Below are 26,544 nucleotides of genomic sequence, written 5' to 3'. Positions count from 1 at the left end.
ATGGATCTGAGAGTATTCAGGTGATTGAAGTTATAGAACCCAATGAGTAAATCAGTGTGGGTGGTGGAAGTAAGGCAGGAGTGAAGGGAAATATTCCGGTGTTTGATATGAACACGTGGGTACAAGAGCACTTGGATAAGCAAGATAAGAAGTGTGGGTAGGTTTGTGTTTTTTTTCTTAGGGTGGGGGATGTGTGTGTGTGGAAGGGGTTTGTTGATTACTTTATTTTTGGACATGCGGAGTTAGAGGTTCTGTGGCAGGTGGCAATGTCTCACAGTCAGCTGGTTATGTGGATCCTGACCTAACTCTCACTCTCTCTTCAGATCTGCTCTCTCTTTGAGCTTTAGACTTGAATATCTAAATGCTGGCCCAACAACCCCACTGAGAGGTCTGATAAACTCACAATGCCTCAAAGTGAATGTATCCATCTCCACACGCCCCTGTCCCCTACTTCCTTGTCCCTCTTCTAGGGTCACTCTTCTCTGGGGGGTAGCACACCATCTTGCTTGGACTCGTGCAATAACCTGCTTCACATCTTCTTATTTCTGTATTGTCAGTGTCTGGTACAAGTGGCACCCAGTTGGGTGTGCCCCCAAGAACTTGGAAATAAGGAAATTAGGTCACTCTCAGAGAGACAGGCTATAAAGTCATCAGATGATGGGGCAGAGCCCAGATAATGTGGAGTCAAGTTTGACTGTAACCTGATTGAAGAAAGATGAAGGACTGGTCAGCAATGGGAGCTCAGAAAAGGGAGAGTCAGAAAAGAAGATGCTGGCAGCACGTCTCCAGCATGGTGGTCCCTGGAGGTGCAGAGATTGGCTCACAGACACGAAAATGCCATCCACGTGGCAGAGTGTCCCTGTGATGGAGACGAAAGCTGGGAGCTCTTACACCCTGGCCCTCCTAGCCTTAAGTTCACTCAACTCACGTCTCCTGCTCCCATTCCTTCCTTGCTCACCAAACAACCTCCTGACTAGAATTAAGCTTCCCATGCAGATTTGCCTACAGGGAAAGAGACTAATCAGCGAGCGTAATTATTTTGTCCATCTGATAGCATCCACTATCATTATGAATAATGAAACTAGTACTCTGGCTTGTGAATGGGAGTCTGTGAATCTGTTAATGCATGACTTGGGAACTGAGAGGCAGGTTCATGGCTTGGTGTGGTAACAAATTCAGTACCTGATACATGAATTCTGTTTTACCTTTCCTCCATTACAGAAGTGACATGTGTTCATTATTTCTTTCTCTTTTCCATTTATTTTTGTTTCTAAAATCACTCATAATTCCAAACATCCAAAAACAACTACTACTAATTGTCAGGATGTTTCCTTCCAATCTATTTTCTATGCATATGGAAATAACATTTAGCAACTATTTCATTTCCTTTTTGTAAAAATGCAGTACAGATCTGCAGTATCAAATAACAAAATTCCTAATCAACTGTGTAGGAAAGAGTTTTGGCTGCTTCCCTATGCCAAAAAAAAAAAAAAAAAAAATCAAAGCATACTTGACTAAATTTCAGTAGAATTAATTTCTGCAACCTGACCAAGGAAGAGATTCCCTGTTTCTAAGACCTTTCCAAGACTCATGCACATGAAAAGAAATCCAATAAAGCTTTTATGGTAGCCTCCAACAACCATAATTACCCAACTAGATATGCTAGACACTAGCTTTCTAAGCTCAGATTCATGTCTCTGGCAAAGATGTATACATATATACACATACATATATGTACATACACACACATACGTCTGGGTGCATGTGTGCATGTGCGAGCATGAATGGTGATTTTCTAATTCTCTTGTTCTCTCTACATTTATTAGCTAAACAGTTCTGTCATCAACTATTTGGTTACCTTGAAATATGAATCGTACAAGAATGCCAGAATAAATGCTTGATTCTTTCCTTTTATTCATCGAATTTAAGAGTAATAAAAGTTGACATCCAGAAGTGCTTAGTGCTCAGTAAATGGGAACCAATATAGTTTGCATGCTTTGGGCTTTGCTACAATTTGGACATCTTACTATGATGTTTAAAAAAAAAAAAGAGTTCCATAGTCTTACTTTCTTTAACCCAAACTCACAGTCAGAAGCAGCTGGTGTTGACACATCAAGGAACCTTACCTCATTCTCTGACGAGCTTGCAGACAGGAGGACCTCTTGTGCATCGAAGAACTCAGAGACAGACTCTGACATGGAGAGGCGGCTCTCATTGGCTACTTGCTGTGACAGGGGGAGACTGACATGAATTTGCTCACCAGCCTACAGAAGAGAGAAGCATATGGTGTAATTGTTATTTGTGTAAAGAATAGCTATTTGTTCAAATTAGACCACGATGTACTGGCCAGATTTCTAGAGAAATTTACACCATATGTTAAAAGAGTGGTGACCACAAGTAATTTTCACTTGCAGCTCAGTAATGACCACTGTGTAAGTTTCCTTCCAATATGTCTAAAAATCCAAAAGGCAGAGTTGAAAGATGCTGGCACCATGACTTGATTTTAAATCTATTCTCAATTGATACTAGGTGGAATTTAACAGGTTGAGCCCCTATCAACACCCTGAATTGACTGTGGAGATAAGTTCATTCTCATATACTTAGGTCTGTCATTACTAGCCAAATTCTAACGAGTATACTAAACCTCAAGAAGTATTTGCAGAAACCACTAGAGATATGCTAAGAAAACAATCTATAAGACTAATTTTTGAGACAGAATATATAATAGTCATTTTCCAGTTTGATCATGAATTTTAGTCAATGAAATATATGACTAGGGTATTGAACCTTATTTCAAACTGTATTTTTATTCAGTAAGTGATAAATATTGTTTCCAAGGAAGCTATTTAAGTTTCAATAAGAAAATATGTAAGAGAACTACTATATATATATATATATATATATATATATATATATATATATATATATATATATATATTCTAGTACACATTTTAGGTTGAAAAGAAGATTCAAATTGAGACTGTTAACTAATTTTTAAATGATAAAGTTTTTAGAAATACTTCTAGATTCTGGGCAATTGAGTGAGCATAAGTGTCATCGGAGATCATGGGACCCATGGAGGTGAAGGGACATAGGGTGGGCAACTTCAATCAAAGAGAAGCTGTCTTGGGATGGTATTTCCTAAGCAGTTAGATGGTAGAACCCTTGCACCTGTAGATGTCTAGAAAAGTGCATGTTTTTGGTGCAAATATGACCTCAGTATTAGTTAAAACTCTCACCTTGTTACATGTATCACTGTATATAAAACTCTAACATTACTGTTGAAAAGTGTAAATTCTCATGACTATAAAATAATAATTTTATAAAGGGTTATAAACACAACTACACATTTAAGTTTAGACCAAATACTGAATGTTTTCCTATCCTCTTACCATTTCTTCAAATACTCTTCTGAAAAATAGAATAATAATAGCACCTACCTCAGAGGGTTGTTGCGAGTGTCAAATGAGATAACTTATGTAAAATGGTTAGCACAATGCCTAGCACACAGTAAGCATTTACTTGACATGCGTTAGCCATTAATTATTTTCATCATCATCAGCAGTAGCTGTAGCAGCACCATTAGTATTATCTTAGCAAGGTCAGGTAGCCTCTCTCCTTAGATGGGGCTTTTAAAACAAACCTTAAGAAAACTATTATTTAGCACCTTCTCAACCAAAAATGCTTTTTCAACATTTCATGAGTCATTTGATGATAATGAACATTTCAAATGAAGACTGAGACAGACAGAAAATTCACAAGCTGGGGTATATATAAAGTAAACACTCAGTGGCATCAGGTGAACACAGGGATAAATAAAAATAGACACTGATCACCATTAATAAATGATGTCAGGCTTATGTACATCCTTCACTACAAAGAACACTGAACTGTCAGCAACACAAATATTTATGCAGGAAATCTTATTAACAGTGAAAGACCTGTATAAAAATAAACAAAAATATGCAGATTTATATGCTATAAAATAAGTACTTGACATCTATTAAAAATGAGTCTTACCTCATCAGGGCTAGGAATAATATTTACACTGACAACCTGATCACAAATAATAGATTCTGAATGTATTCTGTTCAACCGACTCCTTAGTTCAGCATTCTGGTTGAGTGCCTTAAAATGACAAAAATTGCACATGTAATTTCAAATAGATAAGCAAGCATAAAACAGAGCAAGCAGACAGGTACAATTTAGACAACCAAGTCTATGATATTCTTAGCTGTAACTTTTGGAGTCATCATAGGCCAAATCCTACCAGTAAGAAGGAAATAAATGGCTCAGAATTAAGGTATTCATTTTTTTGTCATATAAGACTACTACTTAGTAGGTTAGAGGGTTGAAAGAGTTCATGGATTTCATAAAAATGATTCATGGAATTTTCTCTCCCTTAGAGTCAGGCCCATTACATCCAAGCCCAGTCTACCACCACATATATATTACATTTTACACCCTGGGATAAAAACTATTGACTCTTTCATTTTTTTTTGTTCTGGTTTCTAGAGTTTGGGAGTTGTTTCAAAGCCAGATAGTTATCTTAAAAATTATTTGGAAACGGAATGAACAATGAACTGGTTTTATATTTTATACATAAATTATAATTAACGCACATAATTAATACATATGATGGTGTAGCAGAATTAACTCCAGTGCAGGCCAAAAGGTGCCTTCACTGAGCAATGCAGACACTGAAAAGCATAATGAATGAGACACGAAAAGGAAACTAACTCCAAGTTATCTGCATCACACTACTTTCAACACACCTTAAGTCAGCATCAAACACGATCTGCTATAAGAGTTTAGTGTGTGCGACGAGAAGAGAACAGCTTTACATAAGCATGGTCTCCCTATAGGGCCCTGTGGACAAAGGTACATGCATCACACTGATGCATGGGAACATGTTCCATATACATGATGTAGCTAACTGGAATTACATCCAGTCTCAAGTAAAAGCCCTTTGTGAGGACAAGGCCCAGTGAAAAGCTGGACAGCTCCTTTCCTTCCCATTAAAATCAGCAATTAGGAGATGGAAGTGAATGTTTTAGAGAGTGGAGATGAATGTCAAGACTTAGCGATGAGGGCATCTGCCCCAGGGAATGGGCATTCTGCTTTTCTTCATATGGAGTCAATGCATACAGTAAACTGATACATACACAAATTTAATATCATAATTGTAACTCTGTACCTATTAAAACAACCAGGATGAATTACAAAGTGGCTAAACTTCACACTCCCATTGAGCAGTGCACAGCTGTTGAGCATGGAGCACAGAACACACTCTCCTCTCTCGCTTGAACTCAGCTTTTGCTTTTTTGAGGAGAAAATTGTTCACTCACAGCTTTCAGCTTTTGTTTAAAGTCCTTACAACCAGTTTGTAAAATATGTGCCACACATAACACACTCGGTCTGGTGGGACGTCAAGTATTGATGGATTAAAGGTGGATACGGGTCCTACAGTCATCACATTTGCAGAGAGGAGGAAATATGTGTCCAGTTCTATGAGAAAGTAGGGATGTGTTAGAAAAAAGGTGATTACTTTTTTAGTAAATAAAACACATGCTTCAAAGAGGGTCCAGCCTGGTGGCGCAAGCAGTTAAGTGCGCGTGCTCCGCTGCGGCGGCCCAGGGTTCGCCGGTTTGGATCCCGGGCGCGCACAGACGCACTGCTTGGCAAGCCATGCTGTGGCGGTGTCCCATATAAAGTGGAGGAAGATGGGCATGGATGTTAGCCCAGGGCCAGTCTTCCTCAGCAAAAAAAAAGAGGAGGATTGGCAGATGTTAGCACAGGGCTGATCTCCTCACAAAAAAACAAAAACAAAAAACACACTTCAAAGGAAGAATCCTAAAATCTTTACTTTCTGCAAAAGTGCTCAGGATCATTTTTCTTAGAGCAAAATCTCAGACACTTGGAATTTGGAAAAAAAAATACTGTTTTAATCCTATCCTTTGTGACCTATATATATATGCTTATTTGTATATAATAATACATATGCCTATTTGTTCTTTCATTATTTCTCTGTCCACAAGTGTATTGAAAGTTGTCTTAGTTACTGAAATAATGGGAACCAGATATATTTTGCTGTTTTGGAAGTAGGAGACCTCATGGTAAGTTGTTTGATGGTTTTAATTGCAGAATCACAGCCTTGACCTCAGGGTTTCATATAAACCTCAACTAGTGGTTCCTCCAAAGTGACTGCACCCTTCTGTTGCCACCAGAACTGAACTAATGAAACAACCCCACAAAAACTCAAGGGCAAGGATAAGTAACAGCTTTCCTCAGGGTGGAACACGAGTTTGCCATTGATAAGGAAAGCTGTAGAATTGTTTGTTCTGGATATTTAAAAAAGTTAAATTCTCGTGTCAGCTCTCATCTCATCCAGTATTCATAAAATGTGATCCTGCCTACAGGTGTGTGCGAAGGCATACAAGGTGACCTCCAGCCATTAATATCAATAGGAATGAGCTAAAAGTTTAAAAGGAATATTTTGTTAATAATATATATGCAGTGGTAGAAAAAAGTTGTTACATAGCACAAAAAAGCATGGAAATAAATACTTTTCCAACTCTGGCAGCTGCAACGGCAGAGAGTGTCAGCAGACAACCGAGCATGCAGCAGCCCTTTTCTGCGTGTCTTACCCGGGCTGCTCCTCTTTTGCCTCGATCATACAGACTGTTTCTCAAGTTTGCTACAACCAAGCGCCATGAGCTTTGTGGTGCAGTGCTCTCAGGCAGTGCTCAGGACCACATTTATTATTTCCCTCCCTGAAACTCAACTATTTCCTCTGTAATAATATCATGAAAACATCCCTGAGAACACTGAAGAATATAGGTATTTTCAGTGAAATGATGCTATTAGTGATAATTAACACAGAAGAGCCCAGATAGTGGCAGAAACAACATACGGAATGCACCCAAGGAGCACGAACAGTGGCGAAGCAAGGAAAAAGGAGGCAGGTCACCAGCCACTCGTGCCAGCCAACGAGCAAGAAAAGCTATGGAGACTTGTCAGTAATAACACTGGTCTATCAGTGTCATACAGGACCACAGGCCTAACAGGGAGGCTCAGGAGCTGTGCCTAGATTCTTCACCAGGCAGGTTTTATGCTTATTTTCACTACTTTCTTTCATTAGCGAGCTCGAACTGCACTAAAAACTCTCCATAAGGTATGCTCATTTCCCCAACGCCTCACATCCCTCATACACATTCAAATCTAATATATTCAAGAAACACACAATTCCTTCTCTATCTATAAAAGAAGTTACCATCTGAAGATCTGAGCCCGAATCAATTCCCAAATCCCCACCTCCCTGGCTATTAACTACCATTCATCCACCCAAGCAGACAATGGGTGAGAATTTATCTTAGACTGGGTGAGACTCTGGCATATACGTTTTACTGAATGGAACTGTGGGATCTGGGAAGTAAACACGGGAGGAAGCCTGATGGCCGGAGGAGGATATGAAACATATGGTAAGATGGAGTCATCAGAGACTTAAACCCTTTGGATAAAAGCAAACTGGTTCCAAAGGAGTGAGAGAATGAGCATGGAAACCGTCAAAGCTAGGGCTATCAAGAACCAAATCCTGGGGTTCTCTTAAAAGTCACCTTGTTTTCCGCTTTTAAAATAAATACATACTATTATAGTGTATTTGGAAAATGCAAAAAGTTGACAAATATTTTTAAAAATTCATATGTTACTACCTAATCAGTCAACTGTTGGTAGCTTGGTATATTTCTTTCTGGTTTTTTTTTCTATGCATTTTTCACATTATTTAATGGGTACATACTTTACATCCTGTGTCTGCCACTTATTCTTTGCACATAAACATTTATGTTGCAAACTCCTTACAAATACAATGTTAATAGTGGCATAATAAGCAATTATTTCCTATTATTGGGCACTTAGGCTGTTACTGATTTTTACTAGAATAAATAAAGCTGCCATGAATGTTTATGTGCATAATGGTTTTCTACATTCAGCATTACTTCCTTAGACTAGACATATCAGCCATGGACTAAAGGGTCAAAGGATGAAATCTTTTTAAGGCTTTAATAAATATTGCCAAATTATGTCCAAAATGACATCAATTTGAATTTACTGGATAGCTAAAAAAAGATGTAAAGGATTCTGTGAAGAATATCTTTGTACAGAACAAATTTGGCCAAGTGTCAGGGAATTGTGGAATTCAGGAATAAACAAATACACTTGGAACTTTCATCCCACCACTGAATATTTATTTTGGATATGCGAATTGCTGTAGGTAGGAGGGATGGTAAGTACTATGATTGGGACTTTAATTATGCTACTGTGTGCCTTAAGCCAATTTTTTGCTTACATTCTCAAACATATCATACTTTGTTGATTCTAAGATGCACATTTCCTCGCACATTTAACACCTCTGAAGCACTGTGTCAGTTTAATTACCAGCAGTTTTCTTCTTTCTTAGTAATGCACAACATGATGGTACATCTAACACCTGATGGCATACTGATTTAATGAAATACAGTAATTCTAGCTGGAGTACAAGGGTCATATTCTGCCGCTCACATTTGTATGGACCCAATACCCACGGCATTTAGCACAGCTGTGCACAAATTCTGGGGCCAGAAATCAAACTAGTAACAGTGACAAAAGTGTAATGTATTGAAGACAGACTCAAGTCAAGTCGAATCTTTTATTATCATAGTAATCTGGTCTGCTGAGGTTACCTTAGTCTTATTATATACTATTTGATTTTCGTGTTCAGGGTACTACATTAAATGGGACGTGAAATTACAGCCATTGTGAAATAAAGTCATTTCTAAAGGGATGGATGGCATATAAAATGCCCTGTCCTAAAGGCTCGAATCCAACATCTATACTGCTTCTCAGGTGTGAAAGTTACTTTTAAAGTTTCATGGAGGTAAAATAACAGAATTATGTATGTCTTTGTGTACTTATAGATCAGGGAAGAAGTATCACTTGAGAAGAGGAATTCATTATCCTGTTCAGTTGCAAATTATTACACGCCAAAGGCAAGTAACAATTTATGCTGAGTACCTAGTGAAGAACGCTAATTTTATATATTTTAGATGCTGTGTGCCTTCTGAAAGGATGATGGAATTTGCCAAGTTGATATACTTAAAAGCTTTATCGAAAAAGTGGCATTTTAACCATTAGACATATATCAAATAGGACTTACATAAAATAAAGAAATATGCTTTAAAAATGTTAGACTAATTCAAGAAGTTATTTAAACACAGTGTCTCCTTCCCTCTCTGGGGGGAGACTTGACTTGGTAATTGGTCATAAAAAAAAAATCTGAGTTTTTAACTGATGACACTTGAATATGGATCAAAGATGTCTTTAGGCTACCTGAAATCACACTATAAGGTGAAGTTATATTAATAAAAAAGATCCTCAGAACAATTGTCTCAATGTACTCAAGCTATTTAGTATCTTGTTCAGTCCTAAGTGCTGTATTAAAAGAGGGACAGTGAAAATAGAGTTGGCCAATCAGGATGGCTCCATCAGTTAACTGTTTTCCATCTTCAGTGTCTCCTTATCTGCTGGTTCCTTCCCCTCACGATACAAACAAGCTGAGATGACTGCAAATTCTAAGGTTGACTTTCAGTCCGTATATTACTTGCTGCTAAATCAGATTCTGTTCACCTTTTCCTTCTTGAGACTATCTAAACTCTTTACACTCAGTCTCAATGGTCATCACTATCTAAATTCTTTGGCTGCTTCCTCTCGGTCTCCACCAAAGGATCTTTATTTTTAGCCTTTCCTTTAAATATTAATGTTCTCTATAGCAGTACATTGACCCTCTTTTATTCTGACTGAAAACAGAATTTATCAACATCTATAACTTCACCGATACACTGGGGCATCCACATCTTTTTCTCTAGCCCAGACCTCTCTCCTGAGCCCTACATCTATATCTCTAACTGTCTGTTGGATGTCCCACAGACACCTCAGTCGCCATAAAAACCACTCTTTATTTACCCCTGACAAATCAGTTCCTCTTATATTTCCTCTCTTGGGGAAAAGAACTATCATTTACCTAGTTATCCAAGTAAACAACCTGAAAAGTAGTCTTGAATCTGGCTCCTTGTCTCTCTCTAATATTCAGTCGATCTCCAAGCCATGCTGACAGTCCTCGCTCAGTGTCTTTGAAACCCATCCTCTCCTTCTATGAACTCTGGCACTTCCTTAGATCAGGCCTGCCTTATATCATAACAGTCTGTTCAACTAGTTTTGTCTGAATTCCATCCATCCTCCACACTGTACCAGAGTAATCTTTCTAATATACAGAAGTATGTGGTAATATTTTCAATTTCTGGCATTTTCACTCATTCGTTAAAATTCTTTAAGGCCTCCGTATCACTGATAAGATAAATCTAAACTCCTCCACGTGGTCCCTGATGAGCTGGTTCCCACCTACTGAACTAGCTACTCCTAGATTAATTCTTCTTTGTTCACCCCATGCTAAGCCACTACGAACTAACTGCAATTCTCTAGACACTTCTCTATTGGTCTAACCATGGATAGTGATTCCTTAGAAAGGAGTGAACTGTCAGTAAACTTAAATGCCTAAGCCAAAGCCGTGGTGATTTCAAAGAGAGTCCAGCCTCGGAAGTGATGGGAATAGATGGCCAGTGAGGTTATTACTGGCCCAGTGGGAGGGTATGGACAAACACAAGAATTCAAATTAGCCAAAATGCTGAGATAATACACAATTGGAAGCACCGAATTCTCTAGTGGATAAGCTATCTTTATAGTACCAAATTATTTTCACATCTTTTGAGGATAAAATTGAGCTTTTTGGTTTAAAAAATAAATATAACAACCAAAAAAAAAAACCCAAGAAAAATCTGTTGAGGCTCTAAATCTAGATGCAAATAAATATGTTTTGACAAGAGAAGGAAATATTTAACCCCAAAGATGCAAAGTTGAAACAATTTTGCTTTATTTTACTTTTATCACATTAGCATCAGGTCCTTCCTCACGAGCCGCTGCTGTCTACTCCGGCCCAGTTCAAGGCTTGATTCCTCCATGAAGCCTGACCTGTGGCTCTGCTCACAGTTCAGGGACCTCCCATTCTTCCAAACAAACAACCAGAGCCCTGGAAATCTGCACCACCCATGTGCTGCTCTGAATGGACTACAGCATGGTCCATTTAACTGTTGCCTGAGTAAATACTGCTCGTCTCACTAATCAGATCATGAGCTTCCTGGGAACGCAGCCAGAGCTACTTTTATCTTGGTGTTCCACACCTTGCATTGTACCTAATATATAGTCAATTGACTGAAATGAACAAATGAATAACTGTTTTAAAATTTCTCTTCATCGTTTTTTGTTTTTTGCTTTTTTGCTGGGGAAGATTCGCCCTGAGCTAACATCTGTGCCAGTCTTCCTCTATTTTCTATGTGGGTTGCTGCCATAGCATGGCCGTCGATGAGCGGTATAGGTCCGCGCCCGGGAACTGAACCTGAGTCGCCGCAGCGGAGAGCGCCGAACTTAACCACTAGGCCATGGGGCAGCCCCTCTTCATCATCATTTTTAATTTCACCTGATGCCCCAACCTAGATCTCTATTTACCATTCTCTGTCTTAGCAACAAGCAAATAAAAGCAAGCAAGCAAGCAAGCAAGAAACAAATTTTCTTATTTTTCTTGGTACAAGCTTGTGTTATACTACTAAGCCTCCATCATCAAATACAACTGAAGGAAACATTGCAACATTTAGGGGGACAAGATGACATATTTACAAAGTGACATTTGCATGTTTACCTAAACATTATTTTGATCTTTCTGATTCATTATACTTTCAGAATAATGATTCAGAAGATCAATTAATATGGACTGACCGTTCAACAGTTCCATAACATGAGAATAGTCCAGGGCAAACCATTCAAGTGTGCTTGTGAAGAAAGCCCTCTGCAGATCGGCACAACAGTTACTGCTTTGAATGCCCATGCTCCCGAGTCCCTAGTTTTGCACTGGAAGCAGCATATGCACCTCAACTGTTTTATGGTGAACGCAGAAACTGTAGCCCAGATAACAGCACTCAATAGCATAAAACTTAATGTTGAAAATAAGCTGACAGTTCAGCTATGTAAAACATGGTGAGACACTTTAAGTCTAATTTTTAGGAACTAAGGGAAACTATCCAAGCAGGAGCTGATCCACATGGAAAACCACTTACCCAGGATTTGCTTGCTCCTTCACTCTGATCCAAGGCACCAGGAAGTGAATGATATTTTATATAAACACTGAGTTCTCATACAAAATCACATAACAACATTGAATTCTTAAAGGAATTTTTAAAAGTGCATTTATAGACTAGATGAAGAAAATATTTCAGAGGAAGGGCTTAGTGTAAAAAAGCATAAGTACAGTTTTATAGACTTTTTATCAGAAATTTCAACTTTGATATACATAGGGATTTGATTAGTATTAATAAGATCAATATAATATATATTGAATACTGTATAATAAATATATATTGATTAATATATATTGTAATGTATAATATATTTTAAAATATAAAAGTCTAGCTTCAGGGAGCATAACTTAGATAGGAAGGAAACCCTAAGTGTGTAAACCAGAAAAGAAAAAATAGATAATAGTAATCAATAATTTTCAACAGATTAAAATGTATTGTAAGTGGGAAAAATATTAAGTGTGGAAATCTAGTAGATTTTGTTCTACTTAACATTTGATTAGGCATATTATGGAACATATTTTAGATGCGTAAATCATGTATACACACATGATTCTTTTTTTAAAACCAGGGATTGCCTTATAAACGACCATAAAGAGGCATTAAAAGTATTCAATCAGCCAAAAAGAAAATTGTATGTTTGCAGTTCGGTTGATTTTTGCTCTTACCTGGACATTTTTTGGAAGAAAAGTAATAAAGTGTAATACTGACACTGCAATGTCTTGGGAGAATTTCAGATGAATGTGCCATCTCCATGACCGACCGCCTCCACCCCCATCCTTTACCTTACAGGGTTGGGAATGTGTCATGAGCGTGAAACACACACTCTCGTTTACCTGAGACAGTGACTGTCGGAGCCGTGCCATCTGTGTGCTGTGGCCTTTATTGTGTTCCTGCTCGGAAACCATCTGCTTAAGCTTTTCCTTCTCTATAGCTATGCTATTAAACGCAGACTTCAAAAGAGAATGCACTAGGTGGGGGAAAAAAGTGAGAAACAAAGATTAAATGGATCCAGAAAGAATATACAAAATTATAAACTTCTCAGCATTTTAACTCATGCATAGACATTTTCTGGAAAGGTTATGTTACAGTCAAATTAAAAATCAGCCTTAAAATGGAATCTATCAGAATATCTATACACAGAACAAATATGGTAATGGTAATTAATCAGGGTGAAGATTTTAACATTTCATACCAGACAAGCCAACAAAAACTCGGAAGCAGCATATAAAATATCAATATCAATTCTAAATATCAATATTTAGAAATTAATCTATAATTCCTAGAGGAAAAGGGAACAAGTTTTACTCTACCATAGTTGATGAGAATATTTGAGCAGTTCTGTGTACAATGAAGTCTCACACAAATGATGTAGAACTATCCAAAAATTATTTCCCAAAAGTGTGCACCCAAAAAAGAGCCATGAGTCCTGCCAACATAAAACAGGTGGCTTATTTAGAAGTTCTAACTAGTTCTCTTTGAGGCAGGAAATGATTTGGTCTTAAGAACAGCACTTGCATTACTTTCTCAGCCAGAAGCATCTTGATGTCAGAAGTGCTTTCAAAGAGTACAAACTTCCAGTTATAAGATGAATAAATTCTGGGGATCTAATGTACAGTATGGTGATTATGGCTAATAATACTGTATTATATACTTGAAAGTTGCTAAGAGAGTAGATCTTAAATGTTCTCACCACAAAAAGTGGTAATTATATGATATGATAGAGGTGTTAGCTAATGCTATGGTGGTAATCATTTTGCAACATATAAGTGTATCAATCAACATGCTGTACACCTTAAACTTACACAATGTTATATGTCAATTATATCTCAATAAAGCTGGAAATAAAATAAAGCAAAATAAAAGCAATAATAAAAACAACATCCCCCCCTTTTTGCATGCCTAACAAGACACATTGGTAAAATCCAAGGCAGTCTTTAATTTTGAAATACAAAACGTTGAATTTCCAACTCCTATCTTTATAATAACAGTTTCTATAATATGCAAAGTCTTCTAAAATAGGGATTTCCTTATTTGAGAAAGGTTATTTTTTAAAGAAGTAGAAATTTTTAACACAAAACAGTGGCCTGAATTAAAGGGGATAAAATGGCGGGATCACAAGGGACTCACAATCTATTGATTTATGTGTTACATTCCAGGCATCATCAATTTAAAGGTAATAACTTGATAGCTGAAATACATTAACCCCACTGGCAGCTCTAAAAGCAGGCTCTCACTCATTTCAAAACCCATAATTCTTTCTAAAGAGTTCTCTCAATAGACAAGCCCTTTTTTTCTAACATAGTTGAAAAGAAAATATGTTGTTTCAACAGAGGCTTTAAAATTCTGTTGAAACTTGGAATTCCTGAAAGCCTCAGGATTGCAACCAAATACACAAAGCTTTCCTGGGGCTGCCTTCAAATTGATCCATCTCCCTCTAGAAGCTGTGCTATACTTCACTCTCACATCTGTTGTCTCGTTCTACCTGCTCCTACAATCCCCTTGCCCCTCATTAGAAGTGAATGTTACTGGCTTTACTGGCCACAAATCTATGCTGTTATATAAACAAAATAACATTGCTCCAGTCTAGTGACATAATTAGCATCCAGCTAAGAAATTTAATAAAAATGTATTAGGAGTAAAATAGTAGATGAAAGAGAGTTGGCTTTACAGAATCTCAATGGAGAAATCTACAAAAAAAGGAGAAGATGATTTAGCTTAATTGTTTTAGGATTATGGAATTAAAGAAATTTCTGATAGCACATCTTTGCTGATGGCTTGAGAGTAGAGATTTTTGTTGACTTCCCAGAGATGCCCTCAGTGTGCGCCCCTTCTTTTTCTGAGCCACCAGGCTCTTGAGTATTACAGGGACACTTGAGATATTCCATTTAACACACATTTTCAAGAATATTTTATAACCTATTACCAGCAGCCTCAGGGGAAACATATGTGATTAATTCATAATAAGGTCTTAGTGACTGAAAACAACATAATGTATATCTTTCTCCAAAAGATTATGCATTTTGAAAGACAATGTCTGGGAAGGTATTATCTTAAGTCAAAAAATGAATTTCAGTGTCTGAAATTTAAATACTACAGCAATAAATGGGGGAGGGTGTTAATTTGGGAGCTGAGGCTCTTCCCGGTAAATGCAGACAGGACTGCTCAGTCCACCTACACTCTACTGTCTTGCTTCTTATTTATTAAACCCTACTCTCTGTGGCTGATGACAACAATTGAGCTTATGCAACATGTCTTATTGAAAATTTAACATTAAAAAAGACTCCAAGGTGGGGTTGATTTCCCCTCCCCGCAAATCTGGACTGGTCTGTGAAGCTCTGACCAGTAGAGTGCAGTGGAAGTGACACTGCACCAATTCCAGAGCTGACCTTGAACAGGACTGGCAGCTTCCATTCCATTCTCTTGGATTCCTGAGCTGCCATGGAGAGGGAGATGGACACAGCCATGTGCAGTGTTGCAGCCACCCTCGCAATGTGCTAGGCACATGGGTGAAGCCATCTTGGACCTTTCAGCCCAGCCTAACCTCCAGCCAAACACCACCGAGCGAGCCCAGTCAATGCCACGTATGCAGAAGAACTGCCTACCTGAGCCCTGTCTGGATCTCTGACCCACAAACTACAATTGTACAATGATTGTAAGCTACAATCAATGAGTGTTGTTGAATAGAAACAGAGAAAGATTCAAACAGAATCTATTTCTTTTTTCCTTGCTAAGCATAACCCACAAGTATGTATTAAATGATAACTAAAAGGCACTGAAAAAAACATGTTGAGTAGTAGTGTCTGCTGACCTGCCCAGGATAACTCTTTCTCTTTCTTCCTTTTTTCCCTCCTCAATGACACTTTCTTTATACAGTCAAAACTGTAAACCTACGATGTGTGTTCTCCCAAGAGAGAGGCATCATATCCTGTGGCGTTTTGTATATAGAACTCCAAACAGTATAGAAACCATTTGATCTTTCTACTATGACCCCGAGACAAGGATAAAAGAGCAAATGGCAACCTGGCATCACAGAAGGGAGCTTCTCGAAAGGGCACGTGATATTTGTTGTTACCTTTCTGTGCAATTAGACAAAATTCTTCTTGAAGCTTTGTATAATCCGTTGAACTTTCCAGAGGGTCAATGAGGTGGCTAGGGGGAGTCTGAAATTCAATATCTGCACAAAGGTTGGGGTTGGAGGAGTGCAAGCGAACTGGTGACATGGTAGCACTGAAAGGAACCTGAAAGGGGGAGATACAAATTATTAAAGAGCAACAGTGCATTGTTCCACATTCTCTTACACGGAAAAGATCTCTTCCCTTCTTCAGAATAATAGATTCCTCTCTGATGACACACTTGGAGACACTCAGTACTCATTTATTTTGCAGGTGGTTGGGGTGGGAAGGAGTCTCACTTCCCATAGTTGATTTAGTACTGCCACTGTCTCACGGGCTTCTCACTGTTACAGGGAGAGATGACTACAGAATGACATGACAAAAAGGCATAATCCCAGATAAGCTTCAGCTCTAAATCCACAGTTGTATTTAAAAAATTACTGGCAGAAAACAGTAGTCTGAACTGCGATGTAGCTGACCTTCTCTTAGAAAGTCTGAGCACTTGTGTCAGAGTTCTTTTTACGCTCACTTCTTTCTGAGCCTGGAGCTAGAGCTTAGGGAACAGGTAAAAATTCAAGAGGCGCATATACAGAAAGATTCACTTGCTCCGTGGCCATTAGATAAAACATAAAGTTTAATAGTAAATATAATAATGGCTTAAAAGAGTCTCACAATTAAATTTGAAATTGATTTATTAAAATATATTTGCAAATGAAATATATAAATTACTGTAGTTTACCTTTGTATGTTACATACAACTCTGCTACATATCTGAACATGGCTTATGAACTGGCCAATATTGAAAATCATTAAGTAAAAAAAGTCATATTACTATAGATTTTCCCAAATGGCTAGAGCTACTTCCGTGCCCAGGCTGGATCTGGGCTAGGCTTGTGATGGGTGGAGGCAAAGCACCTTTCCCTCTCTTTCTAGAAGGTTCTACCATTACAAATGCTGCCAGCCATTCTTGGAAAATGAGAATACCAATTCCTCTTGTAAATCAGATCACCATTAACCTCCCCTATTTCTTCCTGTGTAGATGTTCATTCAATTATCTTCAAGAATTAGATTTTTAGACTCCTCCACAAGCTGAATTTCGTATAAATTAAAGGATAATTCACACCCTCTGTCTAACATGAAATACACTGTAGGAGAAAGGAACCAATGTCTCGCCTGATGTATATGTACGTCACAACCACTTTCTTTTTTTCATTTTTTGATTTAGTTTAAACTTCATGACAGAAAAAGATAAGGGAAGAAGGGGCGAGGGAGGGAGGAATGGAGGGAGGTCCTCCATGGAGATCTTGGCTACACTGGGCTGGGAGATATCAACAGCTCGTTTATCTCATCAGGATCAGAATTTATAGCTATTCCAAAAAAGAGACACAAAAGTGACAGATAAGGCATTTGAGAAAATGGAGTCCTTGGGCTCAAGAATTTGCTGGAATCCTGTCCAGGTAACTTTGTGATAACAATGACTGAAGTCTTTTTAGGATGCCTATAAAGGAATGGGATTTATGTGGAAGAATACTTGAAGATAGATAAAGGAAATTTCTGACCTTAACTGTAGTGATACTAAATCTAGAAAGAGTAGTCCCATAAGTTGGTGGAGATGAGGAGGTCAGGGGGAGAGACTATGACTTGAGGAAATGGGTAGACCAGGGAGTTTTCAGATTTAAGGATATGGTTTCCCGATACAAGGAACGAGAAGAGAATTTGAGAAAAAGAAATGTGGGTGTTTGGTGATGGGGACTGTAATGTGTTGAGGATCACGGAAAAGGGTTTTATCTGTGCCCAGGTGCCCTCAACACTCTGAGGACTGGCATGGCATAGGAGAAGGGTCTCTGCCTTTGAGTGGGTAGGGAGGCTGGGGAGAGGTTGTGACGGGAGGCCATAGTGCAGTAGAGGCCCAGAGAGTCCAGTAAGGACCCAGACTTGTCCCTGAGATAATGACTTCTCAATTAAAAGTTGGAATCAGACACCGAGAAGAAAAACATAAGTTACACATTTATATTTTGAACATAATGGAAGTGTAAATTGGCAATTAAAACAGTAAAAATGATTTCGTATATAACCTACAGGGAAAAGGATTTGGAATGCTCTATTCAAACTGCAATCAGACAGCTCTTTGGGAAATTTAAAACTAATTTTTATATACTTCTGACTGAAAATGTTTATATTGATATCTTTTTTGTTAAAAGAAGTATATGGAATGGGTGGTTTTAATTGAAGAACTCATGAAATGAAATTGAGAATACAAACTGAGATGTATTAATCTAACTCTGGTTGAATATCTCTTCAGCCTGGGGACTTACTTGCTCAGTTTTTTATTCATCAATTTGGGTATTATGGGATTCAAAAATTTAAGTGGTAACTAGGTTCTCTGTCAGTGATGGCTGGAGTGGAAGCTGTCTATAGCTCTCCATGTTTGTACCAGAGAAACTTCAGTGCTGGGTTCAGCCTTTACACCCTGCTCAGGAAAGAAAGCCAAGGCTTCCTTGAAATCCTGTAACAGGGAGGACGGTTGATCCTGGAACATTCTGGTACCAATAACTGCAGTTTGGAATGGGGATGTTAGGAGATGCTTTTAACACCTGTTTATAAATAAGTCAAAAGAGAAATGGATTGACAGTGCAACTATTGGCACTGAAATTTAGCAACTGTAACATGAAGGAAAAAGAGAGCACACAACAGCAGATCTAAGGTAGATACTGAGTGGATACAACTCATGGGGCCAACGTGAAAAGCCTCTTGCTGTTGTTACTCTGCATTACCTACAGGGATCCTCGTGTGGAGTACTGATTGCACCGGGACTCTGAGGGTTCTTCCAAGGGAAGGGCCAGTGTTTCCCTTTTTCCAACCCCCCATTCTGTTGGGTCTGGCTGATGTTGCAAGTGAACCATTCCAGATGCTAGTGCTAAGCATAAACAAGAATAAATCTCTGAAGCTTCTCCTTGGGTGAACTTTTCCTTGGGAGCAATCTCAGCTGCCCGACACCTGAGTGGGCAAGGAAAACAAGTGACTAGAAGTCATTTGGAAGGATTCTACGTAAAAAGCACCTGCAGGATAGAATAAGTTCAAAATGTGTGCGATGACTTTAGTGTTGGGAAGAGGAAGGACTGGGAATTAAGGGGAACCACTGCAGTAAAAGAAACTGGGGAGCTGAGTCTCTAGCAACAGGTCACTAAGATGTGGGTGAGGGGGCCAAGGGACCCAGCTGAGGGTCCTGCTAGATGTCGCTATGCTCTGGTATGGAGTTAAAGCTATAAACTCCAGAGAGTTTAGAGTAACCATTCCCTCTAGCTATTGCTGAATACATGACCAAATGTTGCCAGCTCTTCTCATTAGATGCATCTAAGTTAATCTTAACTTCTGTGGTCACACCTACCCTGGGAGGTTCGCATTAATACTTTCCTCTTTTAAAAGCTTTCTCTCTCCTATTCCCAATTTAAAAAAATATAAACCCATTCAATTCAAATAGGTTCTAATCCTAGTTTTATTATATTTGCTATATGTATCTGCAATTAAAAAATGAACACAGTAGAAACGCAATCACTTCCCTGCATGCCATCTTAGAAGTACATTACTTAAGAAAACATTAGTATTTTCATAAAATGATTGATCTTTTCTTTCCATACTGAGATACTGTTCTTTCTCTAATAATCATTTGGATTTCTGAATTTTATAAAGCAAAGATTACATTTAAGACTTATTTAACTGATTTTACATGCATCTATTGTCAGAATTTGTGACTATGTCAGTGTCATATACTTTATCCATCTGCATTTGAATACGTGCCTAAGATATACATTAACCAGGAACTCAATTTTAATAATTTGTTTGTTCAAATGTTCACAAAACTGTGAGTTTAAGAGTCAGTTCCCTAATAAATTCCAAGTCACTGGTTCATTTCATAATCAAAAGCAATTCTCTCTCTCAAACAGTCCAGCTGAGCATCCAGATGTAAAGCAAGAATCAGTCACTAATCAAGAGGTAGAAAACCAACAATCCTCGCACCAGTATCCATTCTCCCTCAATGCAACTGAAACCTTTTCATATTTTTCAGCAATTCTATCCACCTTAGCAAGAGCAAGACTAATCTTAATTCAGGAAATGTTATCTAATAGCCAAAAACCTAACATCCATGATTGCTATGAACTCAGTACTCTGTATTTAACAAAGCTGGTAGGATATTATGATTAAGCAAATATTATGATTTACTTTTATCCAGCAAAGGATTCTTGTATTTACATATTCTACTTTATATTCCACGTGGACAGTTCACTATTCTAAACACCTTCTACTCAATTTTAAATTTTGGTTATTTGTCTTATCTATCTCAATACTTCCTCTATTCTCCTAATATCCATCCTATTTTCTCTTTTTAAAAAAAGCCAAACCAACCTCTATATATGGATTAAACACCATTTAACTTTGTGGTTTTCTCTTTTCCAGACTATATTTGCTGGTTTTCAGCTCAATATTCTTTCTAGAAAACAATTTTCCCTTGCTAAGTGTAATTTGGGTAGCCATTTAGAGATGACATCAAAATTCACCTTTTCTTACTCTCTCATTTCTTTATTCTCACATCCTTTTCAAATAGTCACATTGCTACAAAAAAAAGCACAATTTATGTCTCTAGTAACATGAGTTTTCTTAGAAAAACAGAAGTCAGTTAGCAAAGGTTCCAATATCAGTATGGCAAAAAAATAACAATATCATTTAAGGAAATCCCACACCACAGGGAGCTGTACTCAGTTTTGCAGCCTTGAATTTACATTATTTCTCACACTGATAGTCGAAGTAGAGAACTGGAATATGCAATAGTTTTCCACCGCAAACGCGAATACCCTGTGCGACTCCTGACATGCAAAGACAGCCAGAAAACATGCGAAAGCTATGCCAACACAGGAGCGGGCTACAGCTGATGCCGTCGCAGGTGAGTGGCTCCATTAGAACAGGAGAGGTGACACTCATACACAGTTTCTCATTCTTATTAAACATCCACGTGAGATTGAAATCCACTCACTGTTGTAGCCACTGCTGCTGCTAGCCTCTGCCGGCGCCGAGTTGTGCTGAACTGGCCCTTCGCAGATGGCCCTTCCTGACAGTGAATGAAAGAAGAGGAGGGAGGAGAAAACAGGGGATGGGAGAGGAGAGGGCAGGATATGGGAGGATGAAAGAAAATCAGACAAAGGAGAGGGAGAGTTTTTAACTGAAGTTGACTTTTCCTAAATCTTAGCATTGAAAAGAGCTTCAAGGGGCACTCATGCTGTGAGAAAAATTCATCATTCTCATCGCAGAACACCCAAACACTTAAGTCTACTTGCTGAATATAACTCCCACCCCAAAAGGAGATGGAAAGTTATGAATTGATGAATAGCTTGTGATTTTAAGGTGAAATAAATGTGCACACCGTTTTATTCATGCAATGTCATGGTATATGAAGTCAAAAGGCATTCAATAAATGGAAGCACAGAAAAATAAGTTCAGGAGAAAGTGATCAAATAAATAATGTGCAAAGGCTAAAACTAAGAGGTTGTAATGAGTGCCTCCTGTTGGCCAGGCAGAATTTTTTTGTTTCTTGCTGGGAGGGAAAAATAAGGGGAAGAGTATTGGGAATCTTTAACTCCCCATTTAGTCCCCAATCATAAAGCTCTCAGGGATTCAACATGAAAAATGGTGCTGGAATTTTCAGGTTGGAGAATTTCCAAGGAGGAAGCTAGTTCCCATAGCATAGTGAAAAAAAAATCTCAATTTCCTCAGTGTGTTGGGACAATGCCTACAAAAATCACCTAAGAAAACCTGAAAGCCTGGGTTTCATTTAGTGATGTGCACCTAAGCATGAACCAGTAGAAGAATGCTAGAGCTTTCTTTCCGGTTTTCTCTTTTTGGTGGACAGGATTAAGGGATAACAACATTTCCTTCTCATCACTCCACTTTGCCTCCATTTGACAGACCCTTACTCTTCAAGGTTGTCAGCATTAATTTCAGTTCCAATTAACTGAGATGTCCTTAGAATCACCTAACAGTCCAGACTGAGAAAAAAAAAAAACAAAACAGCACAGCTGCTTTAGTCTTTTGGGAACAACCGAAAAATATTTAAAATTCCTCTATCTCCAATTCTCTCTAAACTTTCCAAATTAAATTCACATTTCTCTTCCTTCTTCATAAACCTTCTGCATACATACATGTATATGTTTATTATACATACATAATGTTTTCCACAAAAAGTTTTCTATACAAAAATCCCTTTATGCTTAATGTAGTAAATAAAAGGAGAAAGAACTCATTTTTACCCTTCCGTGTAATTTGAATTTATGTTGAATGATAGGGGAAATTTCCGCCCCAGGTTGCTCCCTTACCCAACCCCATCATTTTGAGGGGGTTGAGGGTGCAAAGGGACTGGGTCTTCACTTACTGAGTTAATAAAATTGTTTTCGAGGACTAAAAAAAAAAAGAAGATCTAGGGTAGCTACACATGAATGACACCAGATCACTTATTTGCTACTCCATACTTCCTACTAGACCTCATTCTCCCCAACATCTAGGGATCTAGTATTTAATTCATGCTATTAGCAACTTCAGAAATCCAGCAGCTCTCTCTTCTACAGCAGCCCTTATAAAATTATTCTCTTCTTGCCCTCCTCTACCTAATTTAACACAGCCAAACTGTTACCGCATAATGACAATATTGAGATTTTTATTAGAACCAGAAATTTGAAGTTTCGGGAGACAAGAAGACTTTTTTCTAAAAGGTAATTCTACAGAATCTCCTAGGGCAACATTGCCTTCAATGAGTTACACAATGGATTCCTGAGGCTAGTTTCTCAATGGCTTCCAGTAGGAATATGGCCATAGAGGTCCAAAATTTAACCTTCACATTCAAATCAAGGGCACAATTTAACCTATGTAAGAACAAGTAATCAAACGGCCACTATAACATGTTCTTCATTTTTACTTTCCTGAGGTCAATTTTTTAAATGGTCTATTTTATAATTATTTCAAAGTGACAACTACTACAGAATGCTGAATGCAAAGTTCAGTGAAACAACATCAATAACAACAACAGCAATAACCATAACTACCACCACCACCAGACAGTCTAGGTCCCTTCACAAATGGCTGGTGTACTGAAAATTCCAAACAATAGAGAGGATGAAAAATGAGCCACTGACTACAAAAGCCTCTCAGGTTGGTTGCAACAATGACCATCAGAGAAAGTGGTTCAAGTAGTGAGATGATTATGGGTTCAACACAAATACTTGGCACCATCAGATGGGATTCCCATGGTCAAGGAACATTTAAAACAGGAGGGAAAAACCTGTGTATTAGGGTGGGAAAAGGTGGTGGGTATGTTTAATTTACAGTAAAAATAAATGCCATGCCTTTCTGTAGGTAAAATACTGATGAGTAATGACATTTATATAGGTCATAGTCATCCCTGGCTAATTCTATGGTTCCCCAGCCAAGTGTGCATGTTGGAGAAACTTCCAAGTAACTTCTCAGTAATGGAGAATGAGCAACCTAAGGGATCCTGGAAGGCCTGTTGCTTTGGGCAAGCAGAAAAGGTCGAGGGATGGTACCAAATTCAGCAGCATTCACCCTACAATACCTTTTGTTTTACCTGTCCAAGGGGAAGTGGGGTTTATCTGGGAATGATTAATAGCTTACTACCACCCCTAAGTCTATTTATTTCCACTTGGATTTGGAACTAAATCACCTACTTTTCAAAGTTCAAAGTTTTCTTTGAATGTGGGGATGAGATGACTTCAATTTCCCTCAAAAATAATTAAACTAGAATCACAAGGGCTATTTTGTTACTTTTTGGCAAAACAAAAACAAAGGAAAAGAGCATAAATAAAAATTTAAAAGCCAACGAACAAATCACCCAAAGATGTGACAGGAGTATAAATGAAGAATATTTTCCTGCTTTTTGAACAATTTCTTCTGATGACTCAAAAAAATCTTCATAAACTCTCTGCACATTGAAAAGCACAGCCTGTGACTAGGAGGGCTATTCAGAGCTGCATTCTGTTTCTTTCAGAAAAAACTGAGTGACATGGGGACTATGGTGGGTCTCACGGCCGCAGCAGAGTGGCCAGGGGCATTTCGCTCAGGCTCCCTGAGAACCAGCCTATTCAAAACAACAGCTGTGAACAGGAATCTGTTCAATGGCACACCTTATAAAAACAAGACCTGTCCACAAATGTCTATGTTCTTATGACTCTGGCCTTCTTCAATTATTTTATTTATAATGGTTCTTTTTTCCTGGCTATGATAACCATAGATACCATGCTTAAAAAACAAAACAAAACAAAAAACAACCACAAAACTAGACAATCACGTGCTCAAAAGAGATGAAATGGCCAAAAGCAATTTTAGGTAATTTTCTTGTGAAGTCATTTGGCACATTTGTCTCTACAGGATTAATTTTCTGAATAGAAGGGAAAACACACAAAAACATATTGAACAAAAGAACACGAAAAATTGTGTTCATAGAATGTGGAGATTCTAAATAAAAAAACATGGATCTTCAGTGTTTATGAAAATTTATTTTCAAGTACATCAGATTAGCATGCAAAGCAACAAAGAGTTTGTTATTTACACATTCAGAATTACAAAACAAAGACTGTTATCAATACAATCAGGATTAAAGAATTATTGTTATTTATTTAGAAGACATTGAAGAATTCTGCAAAAGCAGTTCCTTTTACGTTTGTATTAGAATATAAATTGATTTATAGTGTAATAAAAAGTAAAGAAAAATCATAAGTCTAATTCTGATTGTGCAGGGCAAGAGTCCTTTATAATATACAGCTAGGATTGGAGTCATAGAGATTCTAATTTAAAGATCTGAAAGTAATATGATTTATGACTTAAGAGGTTTTATGCATTTACCATATTTTGTATCATTGCAATGCAATAATATAAGAGGATTCTTACTTTAAAAATTTAAAACTATTCATTTTAACTAAATAACTTATTTAAAATAAATTTCAAGTAAATTTATCATGAACCATTAAGACTTTAGGTCAGATCTGAAAAGTGATTGTTGGCCAAATAATATCTATTTTTATAGAATCATAGAATTTTAGAGTTGAAAGGGAATTCAGAGATCATTAAGTTAACTGCATCACTTTACCTAGGAGCAAATAGAAGCCCAGAAAATTTAACAGAAATGCATGGAATTATACTGCCAGGAAATCACACTGATTAGACTAGAACTTAGATTTGTTGATTTCCAATCTATTGCAGCCCTCACCCTTTTATTGGTAGATAAAAGTTTGGACAAAGCTACCACATAAAAAGCTCTGTTTAAGATCTGCTATATATAAATGAATGTTCATTACAACCCTTTGGATTTTTAGTTTAGATTTTTAAGGTGACTTTTTGTTAAAATACATTTTAATGGTTCAAAGGTGATAAATGAGAATGAAAATGTCACTTTGCAGCCATATTAAATAATTTTAACCTTTCTTTTAAATTCTTTTTACTTACGCCAGAGTAAGAACAGATTGCCTAGTACTTTAGATAATATAACTCAGTCTGAGAAGCACTGGCTTTAAAGCAGTTAAGCTGCTGTAAACTTTTTAACTTCCAGGAACTGATATATAAAGATGAGTATTTTAAAAGTACATAAAAATATGAATGAAGGAAAAGTAAAGTCTGTACCTGCAGTTGTATTTTTGTATCTTTGCTGACACTTTTTGTTCTCCATCGTCTTGTGACCCGCTTGTCTTTCTTTGAAATATCTACACAGTTAGCCTACATTACACAAATAGTTAAAAGCAACAAAGTATTATTAAGTTCACACAGATGATACAGATATAGACAAAGAGAGCGCAGCAAGTTAGTAAAGAATCATCGTTAGACATCTTAAGCATACCACCCAGGAAAGAAAGGCCTATCTGAGGCATAGTGGGCATTAAAAGCACAGACAAGAACCTAATCATAAAATATGTTTGTCTACTATACAAAATGAAAACAGGATTATACATCTTTAGCATTTTTTTCTATGCAAAAAGATGGCAATAATTCTGAGAGTATCTAAGATATCTTCAAAAGCTATCATTTCTAATGCAACACAATTCAGATATTTCTCGTTAGTTTGTATTTAAATGTAAAATATTTCAAAATAGACATCTTGACACAATGACACCAAGATTCAAAAATGTTAAGAACAACTCCAGAATATAAACTAATCTGTA

At 37.6% G+C, this 26,544-nt stretch overlaps 1 protein-coding gene across 6 annotated transcripts in view; it reads right to left on the bottom strand.

The window, feature by feature from the left end:
* OSBPL6 (oxysterol binding protein like 6) overlaps nt 1–26,544 on the bottom strand; it is a 202,091-nt gene that overhangs the window by 16,784 nt on the left and 158,763 nt on the right. For 4 of the 6 annotated variants that reach the window (XM_087435435.1, XM_087435434.1, XM_087435437.1 and 1 more), the window contains 5 exons: nt 26,009–26,101; nt 16,294–16,459; nt 13,055–13,188; nt 4,021–4,128; nt 2,127–2,264 (listed from right to left, as the gene is read on the bottom strand). In XM_087435435.1, the coding sequence (XP_087291561.1) occupies nt 2,127–2,264; nt 4,021–4,128; nt 13,055–13,188; nt 16,294–16,459; nt 26,009–26,101 (639 nt within the window). Of the gene's footprint in view, nt 1–2,126; nt 2,265–4,020; nt 4,129–13,054; nt 13,189–16,293; nt 16,460–21,362; nt 21,438–26,008; nt 26,102–26,544 lie in introns of all 6 variants that reach the window. The other 2 variants (XM_004426676.3, XM_087435438.1) reach the window with 2 other exon arrangements.

Source organism: Ceratotherium simum, chromosome 9 (genome assembly GCF_057802395.1).
Source record: "Ceratotherium simum simum isolate JZ-2026a chromosome 9, ASM5780239v1, whole genome shotgun sequence".
NCBI classification, from domain to species: Eukaryota; Metazoa; Chordata; class Mammalia; order Perissodactyla; family Rhinocerotidae; genus Ceratotherium; species Ceratotherium simum.
Note: the sequence above shows the minus strand (reverse complement) of the source record. Positions and strands in the feature narration are given on the sequence as shown.